Source organism: Nicotiana sylvestris, chromosome 5, assembly GCF_000393655.2.
Source record: "Nicotiana sylvestris chromosome 5, ASM39365v2, whole genome shotgun sequence".
NCBI classification, from domain to species: Eukaryota; Viridiplantae; Streptophyta; class Magnoliopsida; order Solanales; family Solanaceae; genus Nicotiana; species Nicotiana sylvestris.
In genome coordinates this window covers 146,153,362-146,173,223 of record NC_091061.1, presented here as the reverse complement: position 1 = coordinate 146,173,223, position 19,862 = coordinate 146,153,362, and the positions used below count along the sequence as shown (strand labels likewise).

Here is a 19,862-nt window from a genome sequence, read left to right as displayed (position 1 = left end):
TTACTTGACACGTAAGCGATCTTTGAACCTGTTACATATTGTGAGATTCAATTTTGGAAAATAGTGCTTTTTTGCTGTTTCATAAAACACGTTATTTATCTGGGGAACTATTAAAGAACCAAGAATCTGCACAATGATACATTAAAAACTGAATGTAATCAGAAAAATATGTTACAGGGTTACAACTAACCCCCTCACACCCCTTTCCTCTTTCAAGACAGGTGATGAAAGGATAATGACCAATCAGAACACAAAGAAAGTAGATTAACTAACTAATTGGCAGTGCAACAGATGCAGATTGGACGGTATTCTTGTCAGCACCTTCTACCTCAAACCAGAAGAAGAGCGACGCACGAGTATAAATCACTCGTACCCGTTGCAATGAAAGTGTCCCACTGGTGAGGACAGCTTTGGCACCTCCTTCAATGCGAGTTCTCAGAACCGAAACACTATTAATACAAGTTTTGAGTGCTGATGAGACGACCTCAGAAGCACCAGCAGTACTAATAATTGCATAGGATAGATGGTCCAGAGGATTCGACTCACACTGAAGAATGCAACCATCAATGGTAAGCCTCCCGCTCCTATGAAGCAAGCAGCACCCGAGCTCTGCCCTCACAGTCAAATTAGCCAGCTTACATGTGGACATGAACTCTAATGCACTGCTCAGCAACAAAGAACAAACATGTGTACAATGGCAAGTGAAAGTAGTTCTACCTCTCAGAGAGAAAATCCAAACTCAGTTTAACTTGTCTTGTGGAAACTTGATAATAACAGACATCTTTAAATAAACATTGCACAGACAGAAACTGAAGATCAAATTATGTGAATTTTGTTGAGGTTCATTAAATATTGATCATAATTGTGAAAGCATCTGTTTTTCTAATCCAAGAAAGTATAATGTCAAGTTACTTAAAACAAAAATGTCGGCCTATATAATACAAAGAGGTTGTAAACTTTCTGCTTTTGAAGGAATCATTTTTGGCACCCATCTCGGGAATAAGCTCTAAGCAACACTAGGATTAAAAATCTCCCTTAGTAAAGAAGTCGACATCCTAAATATGCCAACTTTTTTTTAAAGAAGAGTAATGATCAATCTAATGTCCCAGTCAAGAAAATTAATTTCGAATAAGAAACTTCTATGTTTAAGCAACAAAATAGTACTACTATACCAAGGTTCGCAAATAACAGAATAAGAAGTAAAAATAATAGATGAAGGTCTCACAAACCTGTCTGAACTGCGAGAGCAAATAAGGGTTGTATCATCAGGACTCTCACCTGCGCCAATCTGTAAAAAGGAGATTGAGGTAGCGGAAGGCTGGCGCTGCTAATCTTATGTAATTACACATGCATTTACTTTGCTCTCATGTTTTTTTTTTTTTTTGGGGGGGGGGGGGGGAGGGAATGTGTGTGTGTTTCCTTTAGGTAGCAAATGAGATCAATAAGAAATAGACAAAGTAGACATAGACGGTGTCCAAATATGTCACGTTTGGACTTCCAACAAGTCTGAGTTGCTGCTACAGCAGGTAATATTGTATTGTCGTCATGCATCCAATGGGTTTACATAACTATTATATGTATTCATGTACTCAATATACAATCCACAAACCAAAATAAGAACTCTTAGAGTGGGAATAGCTATGAATTCACATAAAGTTATAGCTTTGAAATCTCTCTCTGAGACCTCCCGAGACAGTAAAACATCAAATGGTCCAGCATCTGTAGGCATTATGTATGTAAAGTAATCGGAGGTTAATTTTTTGAAGTTACCAGGCAAAGTGGCTTTTCAATCTTAATATTTGACACACGATGGCTGCCTCCTGCTGCAACAAGTATAGTGTCCCCAGGCCTGAATAACATTCAGATACCAGGCCAGCTTGTAAGACCAAGACCAGAACAGAAAAAGGAAAATGGGAAAAAATGCAAACCTTGCAGCAGAGACAGCTATCTCAATGTTCGGATAGACCCCAGGTTGAGACAAATCTTTCACAGAACGATCTACTCGCAACCAAAGTTGAGGATGACATGCCAAGAATCGCCATCCGTGGCAAACGAGGGCGGTGTTATACCGATCTGCAACTCAACAGCAAGTTGTGACAGAAAAGGATCACATAGCACCATAATGTGTTCTACACTAAAATCTAGAAATAGATTCATCCAATTAGAGCATACTAGGCAAATGAATCACAGTGCACACTCGCCACCTCCCAAATAAAAAAGAAAAACCAATAACACATCAAATAACCACCCATAACAATAAGTCATAAAACTAAGATTTATCTCATGTTTGATAATATATGAAATGAAGATTGCTTTAACAGTGGTGCTGGTCCTTTGAAACTACTACTTGATGCCTGACAAGGATCTTGGGTCACATATGAGCCATAAGCTCTTTTATTTTTGTTAAACAAGTAATGATAAGAGATCTTAAATTCTCATGCCACCATAAAACTATTTGCACTATACAAGCATTGAAACAGAAGTAGAAGCATATGTTGAACTGTTCACCTATATATTCCTACACCGGCATTGAACTATAGGAGAAGGTTGCTTTGACAGAATTGTTAATGTGATGGCTGAGAGAGAGAGAGACATAAGCTTCTCATCGCATCAGGAGCTTGGTCGTCAAGAACTCTACCTGACCAATCACCAATGAATGTGATTATGTGAATACCCTCATGTATCCGATCAAAAAAGATATTGAGGAACTTGCCAAAAGATAGACATAGGAATTGTCTTGAGACCATAATGCTCGTTTCTCCTCATGTTCTCAAGCTGAATCATTTCCAGAGCTCCGGAAGCTACCATAGAGAGTATAAAAATGACCAGGTGTATACCCATTCTCTATAGCTGAGTGAATCCCCGTGCGTGGCATGTGAACTTTTGCGCAAAGGGGATGATGACAGTGACATACATTGGCACCCAGAATATTACACCGAGTTTCTCGAATACCGTCAATGATGCCAATGGTATTGTGAAATGGATATTGTATAGTCCGGTCATTTCAAAATTCTCTATGGTAGCTATCGGAGTTCTGGAAATGATTCAGCTCGAGAATGTGAGCAGGAACAAGTATTATGATCTCAAGACAATTCCTATGTCTATCGTTTGGAAAGTTCCTCAGTATTTTTTGATCGGATACGCGAGGGTATTCACATCCATTGATGATTGGTCAAGTAGAGTTCTTCTATGACCAAGCTCCTGATGCGATGAGAAGCTTATGTTCCGCTCTCTCTTTTACAGCCATAACATAGGCAACTATTTGAGTACTCTGGAACAAGGGAGATCTCCCAAAAAAAAAAAAAATCGCCGACGAATCCATATCAAGAGAGAAGAACAAAAACGTATAAAAAAAGGAAAGAAAGATGATACAATCATGCCACTGCGACGGCTGGTGAATGAAAATTCATTAACCTATAGTTACCTTTCTTAGAGTACCAATAGAACAAGAGCCAAGACAAGCGACAGACATGTTTAATAATTAACATAGGGAAAACTCGATTGCTTTCTTGAGTTTCAATGTTTCAAAGCCTAAAATATATTCAGCTCTTTTTTACTCTGGCTGGAAAGAATAAACTCACATTTCTCTAGAGCTGTGCTGTAGAACAGGTTCGAACACAAATCACATTTTTATTGTATTGATTAATTGGTTAAGAATAAGAAATTATTCCCAGCTCCCAACAGCAAACCAACCATTATTGGGTGAGTAAGGACTGACTATGATGTTATCCAACTACAGTCAAAGCTAGGTCCCTGAACATTTATGTTGTATTGTTGTTACAGATAACGATCAAGTGACCTTGAAAAGATATATTTTTCAGAAGTTAAGGACCAAGGTACACATGCACAAAAAATGAATGCCACTCATCTGAAACCTGTTAATCAACAATCACGTAACTTGAAATGGTCATGTAATATAAAACCAAAAAACTAATGGATGAAAAAGAATCTCGGCAGTTATCCATTTGAATATATTAATCAGAAGTTCAAGCCATAACAAAAAAGAAGAACAAGACCTGGATTGTAAAAGACACTCAAAATGCAAACTTTAAATGAAGAAACAATCAACTAAGCTCAAAAATGCAGAAGTATGAAATCCACAGGAGCACTTGCTAAATATGTTCACAAAAATTCAAGAAACTCTACTATTGAAAGCCTAGAATAGGACCGGGAAAAAAAAACAAAAAAATCCAATCTTTGTAACCTTTAATTGATGAAAACTAAAGCTGGAACTTGCAATTTCATTAACTATGATAAAATCAATATGGGGCATTATCTATTAAGAAGCTAATTATGTTCATAATAATACAAGAAATTTAATTAAATAAGAATTGGACTAAGAGAGACACAAAAATATTCAATCGTTATGACCTTCAGTTGATGAAAATTAAGAGTTGGTTTTGCAAATTTGAACCAAAGAAACTGTAAATTAAGCTGAAAACTGAAAACTGTTACAAAACATAACAATTCATTGAGAAATTTAATAAAACAAGAATTGGACTGAGAGAGACACAAAAAGATTCAATCTTTGTAACTTTTAGTTGATTTTAAGAGTTGAGTTTTGCTAATTTGAGCCAAAGAAGCTGAATTACAAAAGTATACTAAATTATTGAGAAATTGATATGAAAGAATAGGGGGCAGCAATTAGTAATAATACCTGGAATAGGGGAGAGAAAACTAAAGATGTGCATAAGACAGCCATCATCAAGATTGTTGATTAGAGATAATTCCTTTGAGAGTCGCCTCCATTTCCTCTTCTGTTCTTCCATTCACAAAAGCCAAGATTTTTGGGGGTGCTGAAATGAGGAGCAAAAAATGGCTACTTTTTGATGCTGAAGACTGGCAATGCTCTCGACGGACCGATTGTTGGGCTTGGGCCATAATCTTGGGCTTGCATAGTATCAAATGAAAGCCCAATCATGAATATCAAAGTTCTATTTTGGGCATATAATCTTGGAAATGTCCCAAAAATTGTAAAAATTGCACGGCGCGTCCTATTTGGTCGCCTTCATTTAACATATAACTATTTTTTTAAAAAGTTATAGCTTGTACCCACTTTTTAAACAACTTCAGTCCCCTTTCTCCTCCTCCTTCTCCTCCAAACGAATTTCTCTTTCCAATACGAAACGAATCTCTCGTTCCCTCTGCTTCTTTGATTCCAAGTATTTTTCCCACTTATTCTCATCCTCTTTTGATGGTAAAAGTGATTTTAACCTCATCTCCTCGAACGAATAGTGTTCTCTTTTCCATAAATTCTTATTTAAAAGAAATTCTTCTTCTGATTTGGGATAATTAATTTGTATTTGCCTCTTTTGGGACTTAGTTAAATTTACTAGACAACGTGCTCTTAGGCTGATGCTTTCTGAATTGTTTCCAAGGAATACTTCTATCATATGTTCTGCCCTTTCTTCCTCTTTCAAATAACTAATTTTCTTCTCTAAATCCGACAATTCTGCCATTTCAATAATTCGACGCAGCTGAAGTTCTTTAGCGAAGTTTGCCAGTAACAAACAAAAACTTCAGCTCTAGAGCTGAAGTTCACTAGTTACAAACAAACACTTCAGCTCTAGAGCTGAAGTTCGCCAGTTACAAAACAAAAACTTCAGCTCTAGAGCTGAAGTTCACCAGCTACAAAAACAAAAACTTCAGCTCTAGAGCTGAAGTTCACCAGTTACAAAAACAAAAACTTCAGCTCTAAAGCTAAAGTTCGCCAGTTACAAAAATAAAAACTCCAGCACACTTGCTACTTTAGTCCCGTCTACTAGAATGCTGAAGTTTTGCATGATTGCCTTTGCTACTTCAGCCCCGTATGCTGAAGTTACGCGAAAAAGTGGGTACGCTTGCAATTTTTTTTGCAAAGCGGGCACAAGTTAAAACGTAACCCAAAAAGCGGGTATAGATGCAAATGCCCCCAAAAAATTTCCAACTTAAAAACCTCTAGCCATTAATTATACACTTATCAAAACTAGTCAAGTACATATAAAATTGAAAATCCAAAGAAATAAGGTTCTTTCTCTCCAAGAATCTCACACAAAGGTCTCCTTCCATATTTTTAAGCGTGATCAGCAACACTAGGTGCAAGACGGAAAGAAAATTTCATGGATGAGGTAGCAAATAAGGTGATGAAATACAAAAATTTATATATACAAAATTTCAAAAATCTAAGCAAAAAATGGCCTTTTTAAATGGGTATGGTTGAGATTCATTGAAACATATAGAAGAGTCAATATACAAAATTTGAGGAAGATTGGAGGTGATTTAGACTGATTTGATATCAAAATTCATAGTTAAAATTGAGTTCAAAAAATTCTTCTGCGACACATGTATCAAACATGTATCGCGCATGTATCTCACACGCAGGTATACATGAATATACATATGATACACATTTGATACAAATATGATACATATGTGATACACAAGTGATACATAGTGTGATACACCTATCATTTTGTTGATGTTCATCGTCTACTTCGACTTTTCAATTCAAACCATCTCAAAACTCCACCAAATCATCCCAAAACTGAGATTCAAGCTCATTAAGATGTACTCAATCTATTCTAATAACACACACTCAAAAGAAAGCAAAAATTTTGACTTTTTTTGCTACAGATAACTAATTGGCTAATATTTTAGCTAAATATTTAATGAATTGACCAATTTTTGTAATAAGCTACTTATAAATGGAAATAGCTGGTATTTTCCCTATAATCTTTTCTGAGAAAAAGAAATTTTGGAGAAGTGCACAAATAGCCGTTTTTTGGACACCAATTTAAAAAATAGTCAAATTTGTAAAAATTTTAAAGTTTAGTCGCCTTAATATCAACTTCATACTCGACGGTTAAAGTTGAAATCGCAAACCGAAAGTTACGAAGTTCAGAACTTCGGGTCTAAGCCTAAAATCAAACTCGACGGTCTGAAGCTGACTCGAAGGCTTGAAGAAAAAGAAAAAGAAAAAGAAGAGGAAGAAGCCAAATCTGGAAACAAGCTAAACTTCAAAATAATCGAAAAAGGGAATTGTTACCGTGGTGATGTTCCTAGACATTTGATGGCTTAAACTCCCTTCAGTGCTGGGAGATGATTCTCCAAGTATTTGAAATAAGATGTAAGTTATAGTTTTTAATGTTATTTGTGTCTTTTTTTCGATTCGTTCACGCTGGTATGGTGTATAATTTTTGTAGTTATTTTATGATTTTTGGACAGAGAGAAAAATATGCTTATAGGGAATGAGAGGATAACGAGCTTCCTCCTAGAGTTACATAACTTATATACACTTTAAAGAAGGAAAAAGATTGGCTTAAACGTGAAAGAAATATTTTGCATCGGAAAAATAAGTGGTAGTTGGAGGGACCGAAGTATTAAAGAAAAATAATGTTTTGAAGAAGAAGGTGGAGAATCTTGAGAATTTTCTGGTACATAATGCTAGAGTGATCAAAAAGTTGAAGAATATTGTGGCTTGTTATTTGTATCTTGTGTTGTTTTGTTGGATTAATCGCGACTTAGAAGATGGAATGACAATTGAGATGTTCGATTAATCGTAGTAGATAAATCTTTGAACTAATGTCGGATCTTATAGCTAATTAACATATTTATTTTGTTTTGTGTTCAGTACTTGTTTTGAACTTATATTGTATCTTATAGTTAGTTCTCGTGTTTATTTTTGTTTAGTCTTCGGATATGTATGATAAAAAGGGATGTTCTATCCCTAAAGTGAAAAAAAAAAATCCTTCTTGCTATAAAATTTTCATTATTGTTTTGTCATTTGTTTGGTACGTTGGCCTTAGTAATACATACTAAAGAATTGTAAAAACCCAGGCAGCTCTCATTTGGTTTTGCTTATATCATTTCTCTATATTAGTGATGTCAATCTAATAAAAAAGACAAACTTCACTACACAAATCTGGTAAGCCAATGGGATAATGCACCAAATTAACAAAGACAAGAAAATCATACCAAAAAAGTCAAGTAGGATACTTCATTCAAAGTGCAACAACTTCATTGTTTATGCAACTTGTTCTTATTTATCGGGTACTTAATCAATGACAAAAAATATTAAATGCAATCAACCGTCGGATGGCTAAGCCAAAAGACTAGCATAACTGTCCAACTACCTATACTAGTCCTCATAAATATATTAACTACCCAATTATACATGCCAGCTTTCAAAAAATATTAACTATCCAACTACTATGTCTCTGGTGTAGGTGCACCTTTACCCTTTATCCCGATCTTCTTCACTTTTTTTTTTTTTTTCTTCTGACTTCTTCTTGCAATTGATTGGATGTCATGGCTGTCTTCCCCATTCAAGTTGCCTTGTTTGGTGAGAAAGGCAATTTAGCGTTGAGCTTCGTGTGTGATTTCCCCTGAACTGAATCCTTCTTTTCTCAATTGGATTTTGCTATTTTTGCTTGCTTTCCAGTCTTATTTTTGTCTCAAAAATAAAATGTGACCTTAATGGCTTCCTATTTGAGGACCATAACCAATAGACTAATGTGTTGCATGTGCTAGAGCTTGGAGATCTTTGGTAAGATCGATCTGTCAGGGTCTCTTCTTCAGTCGTCTTTGCTTGGAATTCATCTTCAGTTTTACTGCAGGTTATCCCTTTCCTTTTCCTAGCTTGTGCATTGCTTCCAGCTCTAGAATCCTACCACAAAATAATGTATGTTAGTTATACCAATGTAATTAAATAAATGCGGAATACTGTTATTTATACCTTGAAACATTCCCTTGCATTGTAGTTAGGCTCACCACATTTGCTGCAATAAATTTGAGTCCCCTTCCTTGATTGATTTCATTCTCCTTTTCTTTTTCTTACCTTATCTGGTTGTCTATTTCTCTTAACTTTTGGTCAGCTAATAATTTTCACAATATCAGGTGGCTCTGTGTCTTAAGAAGGATCAAATTTTTAGAATTTTTGACCCCTCAATAGCATCTTTTGCTTATATATTATCATATAAGCCTCTTTAGTATACTACCAACTTATTTCAGTTATAGGATCCACCTTCCAGTGCATCAGGGCTTTGATTGTGTGGGGACATGGGATTTCACCAAGTCTCATATCCTACATGTGCATCTCATCTTCTCCGGATAGTGTGTCTATTTTACCTTCTAAAACCTCATATCCATATGATTACCATTAAAGTGTACCTTGCAATGTGAGGCAATTTGCCTGGAATCACTATATAGTTTCATATCTCGTGGACTGTAGTCAGCATTTTAAGTCTCAGTTTACCTTCATTGTTAGCCAACATTTACATTACCTTGATCCTTATTTCTTCAAGCATCTTGATGATAGGCTTGCTTCTAGTCTCCAGAATCCATGCATTTAATGATTCAGTAAAGTTATTATCCACCATTATTTTCTTACATTATGTATAAAAGAAAGTTCTACACCAACCTTTTGGTGGATAATGCATTATATCCTTTGCAGCATCTTCGGCTTAATCTCCCAATTTTATCATCTGGCCTTCAAATTCCTCTTTATAAGTGCTATAAAAATACCATCACATCAATATTTTATTTCACTATTCCTCTATTTTTACACCAATTTGCCTCAGTATGTCCAACACAGAATCTGTAATATGCTTCTGGCAGTACACTCATCACTGCATCTTACAGTCCCGCCATAAAAGAAAAATAAGAAAATTTGAAATCAGAATTAATAATCCAAAAATAAAAACAAAATATTAAAATATGACTCACCTTATGCATATCTGAAATAAATGTCATTCCAACACCAACTTTAAGGTCCAAAGACCTCTTCAACATATTCATAAGCCAGGTCCATGTCCTGGTATTTTTTTTTGTCCACCAAAGCCCATACTATTGGGTAAAAATAGTTTATGGAATCTTGGCTAATAGCAACCAACATTTGACCCCTACTCCGTCCTATTAAGACCTAGATGAGGATTGCCCGTGCAGAGCACGAGCCCAACATTGTAGATTTAAACCAACTATCATTCTCTAATGATGCTTTGGAGAATTCATTTGGGAATCCAACTGGAATGGTCAAAGAAGTCATAGGAAGTAACCAATATTTCATTACCCAACATGAAAGGACTAATCCGAATATTCATTACCCAAATATGGAATATTCTAGGTTTATTGTTCTCAAATTCTGTAGAGTTGTAATTATCATTAAAAACCATCTGATGTAGCATCTATTGCAAATACCACAGACAACACTTGCATCTTGGCTATCGTCATTCAGCCTTTTAACAAAATAAATGATTCCCCCTTCAATTATCAAGTTGTAAAGTCAAAACATTTGGTGCACATATCATATGTCTAATACCTATCCTACTAATTTACATTACTATTCTTTTCCTTCAGAACTTAGGAGCTTGACCTTTCACGTAGCCTGCCGACTGAGTCCCTTAGTTTCGACTACATAAACACAAGTTCTAAAACAATGTCTTATAAGCTTCTTTACGAAAGTTGGTCAAAAATCTTGATTTGGCCGATCATAAATTTTGGGATATCATCTGAATGTGCTCATGGATCAATCTCAATACCACTTCCAAGCTAGCATTGATTTGTTCCTTATTTCTCGAGACCCTATACATGGACTGATTATTAACCAAAAATAAAAAATAATTTCATAAACAAGTAGAAGTGTAGAACATTAACCTTTGTATCTAGTATACATACATTAGTTAATTTTATGTGTCAAGGATATTGGAAGTAAATGCCTTTAGAAGTGTATATGATCTTATTCTGTAAGGCATAAAACTGGCACAAAGTACAGACATAAAACCCCACCAGAAGAACTGAATAATAATATGGATATGTGCTAGTATTTCTAGGGAGGAAAAAAGGAGGGAGGGAGGAAAGATAAGTTGTACCTGCAAATGTAGCTACAAAACATGGGAAAGAAATAAGACAAAATGGTGTACTAATCCACAAACAACAAAAATATAAGCTATGAATAAACAAAAAAATAATGATAAATATAAAGGTAAAAGAAGGAAAGACATTTTGTAAGCATTTACAAATATTACGGATGTTATGCGTGTCAAGAAAAAAAAGTAAATGTAAGTAACAATAAAAATATATCTAGAGGACTTAAATTACAACTTGAAAAGGTTATAGCTTCAGTAATTGAGAAGGAAAACTATCAAAAGAGAGATGTGGTACTTATTATAAGGTAAGGTAGAGAAGGTTTAAGAGGATGATAACTTCAATAATTGAGATGATATAAGAAAAACTATCAAGAGAGAAGTGGTATTCATAAGATGAGCTAGGTAAGTATTTTACTCACGGAAGTGATCCCACTAAGTTCAAGTTATAGCAGTACACATGCCAAGTTTTATTTTACATTTTAATGATTTTGTATAGAGGAGAAAGAAGTATACATACATTATTCTAAACTCAATCGCTGAAATAGTAAGTGAATATTTTTAGTCGAAAAAAAGAATAGGGAGACCAATTAATGAGTTGACTCTAAGTCATATGAACTTCGTTTTTAGGTCGTATTCAACTTTTGGGGCAATAGGAAACTACCTTTTCTCTAAATGCTTGAAAATTTTAAGTTGATTGTATTCTTCTCTGCCATATGTGGTTCTTGTAATCGAGAATAGAAAATCATTAGATATGTTGTGTAACGACCCGACCGGTCATTTTGAGATCTAGCGCGCCATTCAGTAGTTTGAGGCCATGAGCAGCTTCACTTCAGGTATTATGACTTGTACGCATGGTCAGAACTGAATTCCGGGAAGTTCGGAGTTGATTTGGAAAAAGAATTCTCATTTTGGAAGCTTTAAGTTGGAAGAATTGACTAAGATTGAATTTTTGAGTAAACGACCTTGGATTCGGGATTCAAAGGTACCAGTAGGTTCGTATAATGATTTCGGACTTGGGCATATGTCCGAATTGGGTTTTAGAAGATCCGAGAGCGTTTCGGCACCTATTATGGAAGTTGGCATTTTTGGAAAAATTTCTTAAGTTTGGGTTGAAGTGCGTTTCAGTGTTATCAATGTCTGTTTGGGATCCCGAGCATGGGAACAGCTCCGTATGGTGATTATGGTTTAGGAAGCGCGATCAGAAGTGAATTCGGAGGTTCGTAGGTCATTTTGGAGTCATTTGGCTAAAAATAGAAATTTGAAGGTTTTTGAGAAGTTTGACCGGAAGTGAACTTTTTGATATCGGGGTCAGAATTCAATTTCGGAAGTTGGAGCAGGTCCGTAATGTCGAATATGACTTGTGTGCAAAATTTGAGGTCAATCGGATGTGATTTGATAGGATTCGGCATCAAATGTAGAAGTTTGAAGTTCTAAAGTTCATTAAGCTTGGATTGGAAGTTGATTCATGATTTTAGCGATGTTTGATGTGATTTGAGACCTCGAGCAAGTCCGTAATGTGTTATGGAACTGGTTGGTATGATTAGACGGGGTCCCGGGGGCCTCGAGTGGATTCCGGATTGTTAACGGATCGAATTAGAATTTGGAAGAATAGCTGAAACAGCTGATATCTGGTATAACCGCACCTGCGAAGGTTTGGACGCAAGTTCGGAGCCGCAGAAGCAGCCAAAGGTGTGCAGATGCGGTGGAGAAGGGGGAAGGCTGGGACCGCAGATGCGGTCAAGTCGCCGCAGAAGTGGGACCGCACCTGCGAAAGGAGCGCAGAAGCGGAAATAGGGGGTCTGGGAAGGACCGCAGATGCAGTAGTGGGGCCGCACCTGCGGAACCGCAGAAGCGGTCAAGAGACCGCATGTGCGAAAGGACTGGAGGCAGTGAATTCTTTTTAAAAATCGCTTTTGGTTCATTTCCACCCATTTTCACTTCGGGTTGGATGATTTTGGAGCTTTCAAAAGAGATACTTTCTTCATCTATGTCAAGGTAAGTTGTTCCTACTTATTAGACGTTAAATACATGATTTTGTTACGGATTTGAGCATGCAAATTTGTAGAAACTTGGGGTTTGAGGGAAAACCTAGAAAATTGATATTCTTGGATTTTGACCATGATTTAGGATATGAAAATAAGATAAAATCATATAGTTGAGTTTGTGAGTTCATGGGTATCTTTATCTTCGAAAAATTTAGGAATCCGGACACGTGGACCTGAGGGCAATTTTGTCAACTTTTCGATCGGGGTTAGGAATTGTTATAAATCGGATTGTAATGAGTAATTGAACGCATATTAATGGATTTGCATAATTATTGGCTAGTTTTGGAGCATTGTGCATCGATTCGAGTCTTCGGAAGAGCGTGGAATGCCGGTTATGGATCTTTGGAGCGAGGTGAGTCTCCTTTCTAACCTTGTAAGAGGGAATTATCCCCATAGGTGCATTAATTGGTTATGTGCTCCTATTTGTGGGGGCTACGTACGCACGAGGTGATGAGAGTCCGTGCGTAGCTACTATTATGTGTAAGTCCGGATAGTCTAGGACCCAAAAGCATGCTATACTTGGAATACCTGTAACCTTGATGACCGTTTGAATTGATTAAATCATATTGGATTAGTAAATGAATTTCTAAAAAGATTTAAACTTCATTTTCAAAAATCTTTAAAAAAGAATTGGCGTTTCTTTGGATAATTGTTCCCTGTTGACTTCTTGATTGACTGTCTGTGTGTGTTTAATTTCGAAGTGGGTCGAATGCCTCGGTAAATTAAATAGATGCATCCATGGTTCGCGCCATTCGACCCTCTGGCAGTGCACAATTTAAGTATTGTTGGATCGGGCCGTACATCCTCGGCATGATTTGTGCATGCTTGTATTGTTTGCCTTGGGATTTATAGATGTTGATATTTGCTCTCCCTGACTTGAGAATAAATGTATAAATGATGAAAAGGAATTTAGGAATTTCCTATAAAAGAAAGAATTGTTTACTTGCTTCATTCTATTGAATCACAATCCTGTTATGAAAATCCTCGATTTATTATATTATGGATGTATCATTATTGGACCATTAGTAAGTGTCGAAGTCGACCTCTTGTCTTTACTTCTTCGAGATTAGACGGGATACTCATTGGGTACACATTGTTTTCGTACTCATACTACACTTGCTGTGCATTTTTGTTGCATAGGTTCGAGTGTGGCTAGTGGCTTAGTGGCATAACATCATGGTTGATATGGAGACTTGGGTGAGCTGTATTTATCGAGACGACCTGCATCCAATAGAATTCCCTTCAGAGTATTTTACTGTATTGTTCATTTTTGTCCACTTGTATTTCGGACAGTTACTGTATTTTATTGCATTCTCTAGTAAACGCTCATGCACTTGTTACATCGGGTTCTGGGATAATTATGGGGTATCTTGTATTAACTTCTTAACATTCATATTTGATTTGAAACAATTATCTTTTACTAGTAAAATTGAAGGAAAAATCATAATTTTCAAAATTTTTAAACGAGAATTTAATTAAGTATTTTGGTTGGCTTGCCTGATAGCGGTGTCCGGCGCCATCATGACCCTTGGTGGAATTTGGGTCGTGACAACATGGTATCAGAGCACTAGGTTGCCTTAGGTCTCACGAGTCATGATCAAGTCTAGTAGAGTCTCGAGGATCGGTACGGAGACGTCTGTACTTATCTTCGGAAGGCTACAGGGCTGTTAGGAGTACTTCCCTTCTTGATTCCTCGTCGTGCGATTTGAATCCTTGAGGCTTATGCCCTTGTTTCCTTCCTACTCAATCTTACGTGACGTGAACAACTGGTTATAAATCGAGAATTGAAGGATTGTAATGGCACTACAGATGTGGTGCAGGATGTTTCTCCCGGTATTGTTGATTGGGCTATTGTCGTTGCATTGCGGGAGGATATCTTGTCATTTCAGCTCAGTAACAGTATTCCTGAGAGCTTTGAGACTATGCATAGATCGCTATGATTGCTCATGATTGGTTATCGCACAGTATTGACTTGATGGTGAGATACTTGCCTATATGTTGGGGCGGTGAATAATTTGAAAGGAAGTCTACTCAGTGCACGATTCAGAGATCTGATATTTCATTTCCGGCGAAGAAAAAGCAATTGGCCTATGAATGTCCAGATTTATGGTGATGGAGAAACGAGACTTGGTATTTTCGAGCGTGGTGGAATTTTCATCTGCGATGTAGTGTCGTCGTCCTCACTTGTATGTGTTAAGTTCGCCGGTATTATGGTCTTCTGCAATTCGCCTTTGGGGTAAGATATTATGAAATAATATGGGAGACATGACTGTCAGAGATCGCGGGGTACTGTGGTTCAGGATTGAATCAGTGTTTTTAATGTTGACGGCTCGAGAAACATTTTCTTCGGAAAAGTTTAAGGTTGGTAGCAATTTGAGGGTTCAAGTGCTGCGAAGATAGATTTTATTTAAGGCAACAACTGAGCAACGGAGGATGAGAAAAGGACATGTGGAGAGTGTCAGGTGGTGGTTAAAATTTCTAGAAGGCCAGTTATAAAAAGCAAAGGTCAAGTAGTCGATTAAAGGGGTGAGTTTCGCCAAAGTGGGAGAGTGGTGGAGTTGCGTGTGGGCTTTGTGGTAGGATGACTACGCACCTTAAGGAGAGTTTGGAATGATTTGGGAATTTTAGTGATTAGTGATTGGGGTCTACAGATTTAAATTGAAGTATGGGCTATTATGTGGCAGGAGATTTGATATAACGGGAAGGAGCTGCTAGAAGTGAAGAAGGATACAACATAACTTTGAATTGGAAGGATGTTGCCACACATTTAATTGATGTCCGCGAGGGGTGAATGGACTTGTGCAGCTAGAGAGTGAGCCTGGACTCAGGATGGGTTATTGATGTCATAGTGATTGTACCCCGTGCAGCAGCGTTGAAAGATGTCGGGAAGTGATTTCCATAGGTGGGTTATTCCCTGTGAGCAGGTTAGTGGTCACGTAGTTGGCGAGGCTTCCGCGAAGGATTTTGCTGGCTATCCAATAAGAGGTCGAATATGTGAATATTGCTAGAGATTTAGAGTGTTCATGAAATATTAATGGAAAGATTTCAAGGAATCTGGCGGTTTGATTGCGCAAAGTCATGTCAATAAGAGAGAAAGAACCTTGGTGGGTTCCAGAGTTGTGTAATAGTGGCTTCAAGCTAAGTGGGAGAGTCCCACCGCCTACGGTTGGATTGCATGGTCGTCTATTACGAGATTTCTGGTTATTAGCATATTGATGGGTTATTTCAGCTAGGGCAGAGTAACATAATAGGTGATTTGAGCAAAGGAATTGTTAAATGTGTGCTATGGTTGGCCTTATTGGCTCATGTTCAAACATGAGGAAGGATTCAGGATTTATGCCTTGTATAGATGCGAGTTTCAAGGAAAGTGATTCTGTCGGGTGCTTCGTCGAGAGGGTATTCATGTGCTAGAAGATTCATGGAGTAGATTATATTCGGGGCCAAGTCAGAGTGGGTGGCTCTCAACAACGATCCTGGTGGATTCAAAGGGGTAAAGTGTGGTACCTAATGATTTCGAGCCTATAGGTATGGTTAAGGATCAAGCTTTTGTAGCAGCTTATGAGAAGAGGCTAGAATGTTCCACGATGTTTTGACTTGCAGTGTAGCATTTGGGAGGAAAATGAGAAAAGACTTTGGATTCTTAGAGGGATTATCAGAATTGGCATACCAACTGAGGATGCGAAGGTGCGCACAAGGGAGGTATGAAATGGTTCGTGGGATTTGAGACAGCATGGTCTCGTGATTCAAGGTCACTCGGGATGAGTGCGAATGGAGTATGTTATGTGTTGAATGGAGCTACTATTATTTCTAAGGCAATCAAGGATGAATTCGAAGAAGTTAGATTGGTTAGCCATGGTTGAATTAGCATACTGGTGGCAAAGATCAGTTCCTTTAGCGTGATCAAGTTATGCAAGTGATTTGTGACGGTACGTGTGAGGCTTGTCGGCCGCCGTAATTGATATTATTCAGAAGTATTCTACTGTTATGGCTTGCTATGTAGAGGCGGATCCCGGAGGGGCTATGGTGGCTTAGATCACTACTTAGAGATTTGCATATTCTACGGTTATGAGAATTCACCTGTGGGTTACTATAGTTCTCCTGAAGTGAGTTAGGTGAAAAGTTTTTATATGATGAAGCATTAACCTATTAGTGGTTCCGGAGTTATGATGCAAATCGTGTTCTATCATATATTGGCATGATAAGTGCAGTGAGTGGTATGGAATTGGAAGTGAGGATCAAGGTTGCAGTTCGGTATTGACAAGGATGTCACGAGCTCGGATGAGCAGGAAAGGGGTTTCAATGTTTAAAGTAAGTGGGTATTTCCTTCAACGTCACCTGAGATCGGTGTTTTGTGAAAAAAGGCTTTGCATCCTGGTTAGGATTCTTGAGCCCTTTTTCGGGGGTGTAGGTGAAAAAGGAGGTGTGACAGCTCTAGCGACTCTGCTGGGGACTGAACCCAGAATCTCTGGTTCAGGGTTCAGAATTCGAGCTTATAATAATTGTTATTATTTGACTTTATTTATTATCTGATTTTATTACATGTTTTAGCATAAATGTGCAAAATGTTGCTCTTACCGCTTTGATATTATCTGAACTGTATATATAAACTACTACGAAATCCCTCTCTTCTCCCTCTTGAGGAGTGCACGCTGGTCGTGACTTCTTTCTGTTAGTGTCATATCCCAAAATAGATCGAGGATTCGGAGGAGTTGCAAAACCGGATGATCTTTTGGTTACCGCACGCAGTTCCCATCCTTGGCTCGAGTTGTCCGCTCGGGTAAGCCAGGTCTAGAACAAAAACCCAGGATAAACCTAGTATAACAAAACCTCATGCCGGATCCCTAGTAGGAATGCTTATTTGCATTATGTGCACTTAACTTAGGGGACTCAACACAGGGGTTGGGTCCGTCTAGGACAAGCAACCTGAAATGAAAAGACCATCCTGCTGCATCCTGTTTGTTTTATGCATTTATTTGCCGCAGACTTGCATGCTGATCGGCTTCTGAAAATACTGGAATAAAAAAAAATGTTTTTTTAGCGTAATTTATTTAAACAAGTTTCGTTTTCAGAATTAGGTTATTTTCGTGGCCCGAACTACACCGGTTTGATTCTCATAGGATGTGAGATACGTAGGCAACCCTCATCGGGTCCAACCTCCTCTTTTGCAAAAATAGCCAAACAAAAAAATGTCAAAATTTTTAATTTTCGTCATAAATAAATCGGGTGATTCCATTCTTGTAAAAATAACCGAATGTCCCTAAAAAGACGCCGGAAGGCTGTTTTTGCGAAAATAGCCACTTTTGGTCATTTTCAAGGTTTTGTCCGGTTGGTAAAATACAGCATTTAAATCTTCTTCGAAGTGATGAAAGGCCGTATTGACAAGACCGGAGTTTTATTTAAATGTGTGTCAATTTTAGTTTATTCTTTCTTTGAGTCCAATGAGTATTAATCACCCCAAACAAACATACGGAATGAGCCCGGGGCCAAGTTTGCCGGTAACAATTAGGAGCAAGATCCCTTTGGAGTTGCGCTTGTGGTGGGAGGATTTGGAAAAGTCAGAGCGAGAGAAGATCAAATTACATTTTGGAGGCCTCACCAGTTTGTTGAACATCAGACCCAGATGTGACATCATAAAAGCTCTGGTTACATTTTGGGACCCGGCCCACAACGTATTCCACTTCTCGGATTTTGAACTCACCCCAACCTTAGAAGAGGTAGCAGGTTATATGGACATTACTGAGGGGCTAAGTCACAAATATCTGATTGCTCCAAGAGCCGTCAATTCGCACAAGTTCATGGATTTACTGAAGATAAGCAAGGGAGTCCCGTACTCTGAGTTGGATAGAGGTTTTTCTACTCTGCAGTTCATATACCAAAGGTATGGGCATATAGGAGGGTTCGACGATCTGGAAAGCGGGGTCTGCAGCAGAGGGAATCGGACAAAATGGGATGAACATAGGCGGTTCGCCTTCATGGTAGCATTCTTGGTCATTGTAGTGCTTCCTCGGAAAGACAGAAATATTGATTTGAAGGTGGCTGGAGTCGTCAAGGTCCTAATTACCAACAACAAAAGCACGCTTGCCCCTATGATAGTGTCAGAGATATACCGAGCTCTCATAGCCTGTAAAGTTGGGGTAGAATTTTTCGAAGGATGCAATTTGTTATTGCAGATGTGGATGACCGAGCACCTGTGTCATCATCCTCAGTATATGAGCTATAGATCTGCAAACGAATGTTGCATTGAAGGATATAACACGAGGATTTCAGGGCTCAAAATGCCAGAAGGGTCTGAAGACTGGGTATCTTGCCTTCGCGCCATCACTGCAGCACAAATAGGGTAGACATTGGGTCGGCTTCCTGTTGAAGAAATTGTGTACATGCCCGCCACGGTTCCTTAGTTCCTCTTAATAGGACTCCGAGGCATTCAGCCTTATGCGCCTTACTGGGTGATGAGACAGTTAGGGAGGTGTCAAGTGGTACACCCAGAAGAAGATCTCAGTGTTTATGCAATCGAGGTTAGCACCAACGACCAATTTCATGAAGAAGTCGTTCGTTCTATATGGAATGAATGCCAGTATTTAACGGTAAACACTCGAGTGCGCGACCTATCCAAAGGTGAAGTCACACCGACTTATATCGCCTGGTACATGAAGAGAGATGTTGTAAGAGATGAGCCAGAACGGCCAACCAAAAAACCTCACATTTAAGAGTCCGTTGAGGCGTCACAAGAACCGTGGGACTGGTTGGCCAAAGAGCGCGAATACCGGGCCGAAATAGGTAAGCTGAAACAACAGATTAAGGATCTAAAATTTGAGAACAAGGTGCAAGTTGCTGTCGATGAAGGAGAGAAGAGCAAAATAGCTTGGGGAAGCGAGGTCCTCAAAGCTCAAATCTGGGAAATGAAAATAGCTGCCAGAAACCCGAAGAGAAGCTGGGGTGATGAAAAGCTCATAAACGGTATGAAGAAGAAAGTCCT

The 19,862-nt window shown here is 38.1% G+C and overlaps 1 protein-coding gene and 2 long non-coding RNA genes across 3 annotated transcripts; 2 read left to right on the top strand and 1 right to left on the bottom strand.

Annotated features, from left to right (window-relative positions):
- Positions 1–110: 110 nt before the first annotated feature.
- On the bottom strand, positions 111–4,947 carry LOC104236670 (F-box protein SKIP5). The gene is made up of 5 exons (XM_009790647.2): positions 4,658–4,947; positions 1,929–2,073; positions 1,771–1,849; positions 1,230–1,288; positions 111–662 (listed from the first exon to the last, which is right to left on the bottom strand). The coding sequence occupies exons 1-5, from the start codon at positions 4,767–4,769 to the stop codon at positions 269–271; spliced, it is 789 nt and encodes a 262-aa protein (XP_009788949.1). The 5' UTR covers positions 4,770–4,947; the 3' UTR covers positions 111–268.
- Positions 4,948–6,852: 1,905 nt separating this feature from the next.
- Positions 6,853–7,609, top strand: LOC104236668 (uncharacterized). Its single transcript, XR_713484.2, has 2 exons — positions 6,853–7,105; positions 7,204–7,609. It is a non-coding gene; the product is annotated as an uncharacterized lncRNA (long non-coding RNA).
- Positions 7,610–8,031: 422 nt separating this feature from the next.
- Positions 8,032–14,312, top strand: LOC138891316 (uncharacterized). The gene is made up of 2 exons (XR_011407702.1): positions 8,032–8,594; positions 14,027–14,312. It is a non-coding gene; the product is annotated as an uncharacterized lncRNA (long non-coding RNA).
- The last annotated feature ends 5,550 nt before the right edge of the window (positions 14,313–19,862 follow it).